The sequence below is a fragment of the Camellia sinensis genome, chromosome 15, assembly GCF_055761805.1.
Source record: "Camellia sinensis isolate YWXY chromosome 15, ASM5576180v1, whole genome shotgun sequence".
NCBI lineage: Eukaryota > Viridiplantae > Streptophyta > Magnoliopsida > Ericales > Theaceae > Camellia > Camellia sinensis.
The window spans coordinates 46,396,421-46,399,151 of record NC_138975.1 but is presented as its reverse complement, the minus strand read 5'-3'; the positions used below and the strand labels follow the sequence as shown (position 1 = coordinate 46,399,151).

Below are 2,731 nucleotides of genomic sequence, written 5' to 3'. Positions count from 1 at the left end.
CGATTTGATAATCACCTCATATTATGCTTAACATCAATGAGTCGATCAACCAACTTTCACTTTTGTGCATAACCCATGAATAGTGGAATCCCAAATTTTGAAGTGAATTGCAATAGTGCTATGTGTGTGTGTTCATACAACCAGATGGTGAGAATATGGAAAAAAATTATACTGTCATTTTCTCTCTAATTTTGATTTGAATTATAAAACCTCATAACAGGTAATTTACAGAATAGTTACTCAATGCCAATGGGTTATATTTATGTAACTAGATAAATTCAATTAACAAATCTATTTTTTTGTCTCACTCTACATTTCTCTTTACTCTAACAGGGCCAAGCCACTAATTATGAGAAACATTTTATCTACACAAATAGATGAAGAGGAAACAGTTCATCTTCCTAATACTGAACTGATAGTGACAATGGCCAATCAACCCTCCCAGGTTCTAAAATGTCCTGCAATTCCTCTGCCTCCAATGGCATGTTGCTCCAATCATCCGAAAGGCAAGAAGAACTGATTTCATCTTCCACTGCACTATCTTTGTATGACAACGATGAGCAAACCCTAATTGCCTCTGCATCAAGCTTTAGTTTTTTGACCTTCAACACTCTTTCATCTAGAATGTAGGATGAACTGAGTTCATCATCAACCTTGTAAACTGACAATGATAATGTAGATGTCGACCAACCCTTCTCCTCAGAATTCTCCACTGATAATTCTTCTTCATTGTCTTCCCTGTCTTCGCCCAATCCAGCCACAAAAGGGTGATTCAAGAGCATTTGAGTAGTCAATCTATCCATAGCTTTTGCAGCAAAACAACACTTCACAAAGTCCATTGCTTCCTCTGATCCCTCACTTTCATTGGGTAGTTTGAGTAGTCCATGCCCTTTACCAATGTCAGAGAGAATGTCCTCAACTTCTGAATCTTGTTTCCCATCCCATACAGACTTCCCAAATAACATCTCAAACACAATACAGCCTACATCCCAGACATCATCAAGAGTCTCTTGTTGTAGCCCTCTATCAATCACCATCTATGGCGACAAACACCGAAAATATCCACTCAATTTATAAGATTTTGACATTGTCATCATCTTCCTCATCTGCTTTTCTGTCTTTGCCAACCCAAAATCACCAACCTTAGCCACATACTCAATCCCAACACTAGTACTAATTGAAACAATTATGATATTCTCAGGCTTTAGAGCACGGTCAACATAACCAGAGCTATGAACACAATCAAGACCTTCAATAATATGCCTTGTATAGCACCTAACATTAGATTCAAGCAATGCTCTGCCACCACTTTTCTTGATCAAATCAGCTAGGGTTCCACCAGAGCCATACTTCAAGAGAATGTTATAAATAATGCAATTGCAATAACCAGTCATGATTTCTTCCCCAAAACAACGATAGATGTAGGGACAAGCATGGAAGTTGTTAAGAACCATTGCTTCTCTTTGAAGCATAGCAGAATCAGAAACCTCTGCAGACTTCATAACCATAAGTATAGGCAAGTGGGTGAGTCTCCATGTGGGTTTCTTCAAAGTCGCCAAATAAACCGGTCCGCTGCTTGATTTTCCAATGATGGTCCCTCTGAACCACAGCTTTCCATCGCCATAGACACTTTTCTTGATCTCAAGCTCCTCATGCTTCCTCTTGATCAATACCATCTTCACGAAGAATGCTTCTTGTTTGTGTTGTTTAGAGAATATTGAATTGGTGTGAATTTTTCTTATTACTATGCAGGTATTTATAGGATTTGGTCTTAGGGTTTTGGGAATTGGTAAATAATGTGGAATTTTGTTTCCAAATTGGAATAGGTTTTAAGTCTGTAAACAGGAGAGAGTGAGTGACATGACAGTCAAGCCAACTGTCATGTGGCTTGCCGTTTAAGAAAGTATTTGTTGGGTCGATGGGTTTGGGTTTGGATTTTTGAGTTCGGATACCGGATCCAACCAGCCGCATTCGAATTTAATTTAGAAAATTCTGTTCTGGAAAAATTTTTATACAAAAATAAAATAATGAATAATATTTCATTATCATTTTTATATGCGTAAATTATATCACCTAATTTGTCTTTTATGTCAATTTCATCCTTTTGTTCTAGTTGCATTAATTTTATTTTTAATTTGTCACAATGTGTCAAATCAATACTATTTAAGTTTATAGTCTACTTCATTTTCCTTTTATTACAGTTTTAATTGCATTAATTTTACCCATCAACTTTGCACAAAAAATCTATCGGATAATAAACTCGATTAAAATTAAAGTCAAATAGTTAATTCATTATTCTCAAAGTAGTGTCCATTCCCTTTTAAATGAACCATTTTGTCTTTAATTTTGTCCAAATTTTTAATCGATATTATCAATCAGACTAAATTAACAAATTATAAAAAATTAAATAAGTTGATGCAATAGAGCTTCAAGGATCAAATTAACACAATAAATGTTGGAAATTTTGGTTTTTATAGGCTTATTTTGGGCCAACTTTGAACCCAAAATAGAGAGCGTCCCGCGTGTCTTTTGGGGTGAGTTCGACGAGGTGACGTGTTCCTTGCCGCATGGTAGGTCACACGGTGAAGACGGTTCATCAAAACCATTTATGAGTGAATGAGAACTTGATGTTGTTTTCGGGTTCGTGGAATGGACATTTAAAGAATCAAATGTGGGTATCCTTAAATGGGTTGTCCCACATTGAAACTTTAAGAGAGCTTTTGTGAGTATA

At 36.1% G+C, this 2,731-nt stretch overlaps 1 protein-coding gene across 1 annotated transcript; it reads right to left on the bottom strand.

The window, feature by feature from the left end:
* Window positions 1-1,037: 1,037 nt before the first annotated feature.
* Window positions 1,038-1,676, bottom strand: LOC145812967 (mitogen-activated protein kinase kinase kinase 20-like). Its single transcript, XM_082908223.1, has one exon. It carries the CDS (start codon window positions 1,674-1,676, stop codon window positions 1,038-1,040), a length of 639 nt encoding a protein of 212 aa, XP_082764349.1.
* Window positions 1,677-2,731: the final 1,055 nt, after the last annotated feature.

Excerpts from the sequence above, each read along its gene's own strand:
- LOC145812967 (XM_082908223.1), bottom strand. The coding sequence starts at position 1,676 with ATGGTATTGATCAAGAGGAAGCATGAGGAGCTTGAGATCAAGAAAAGT.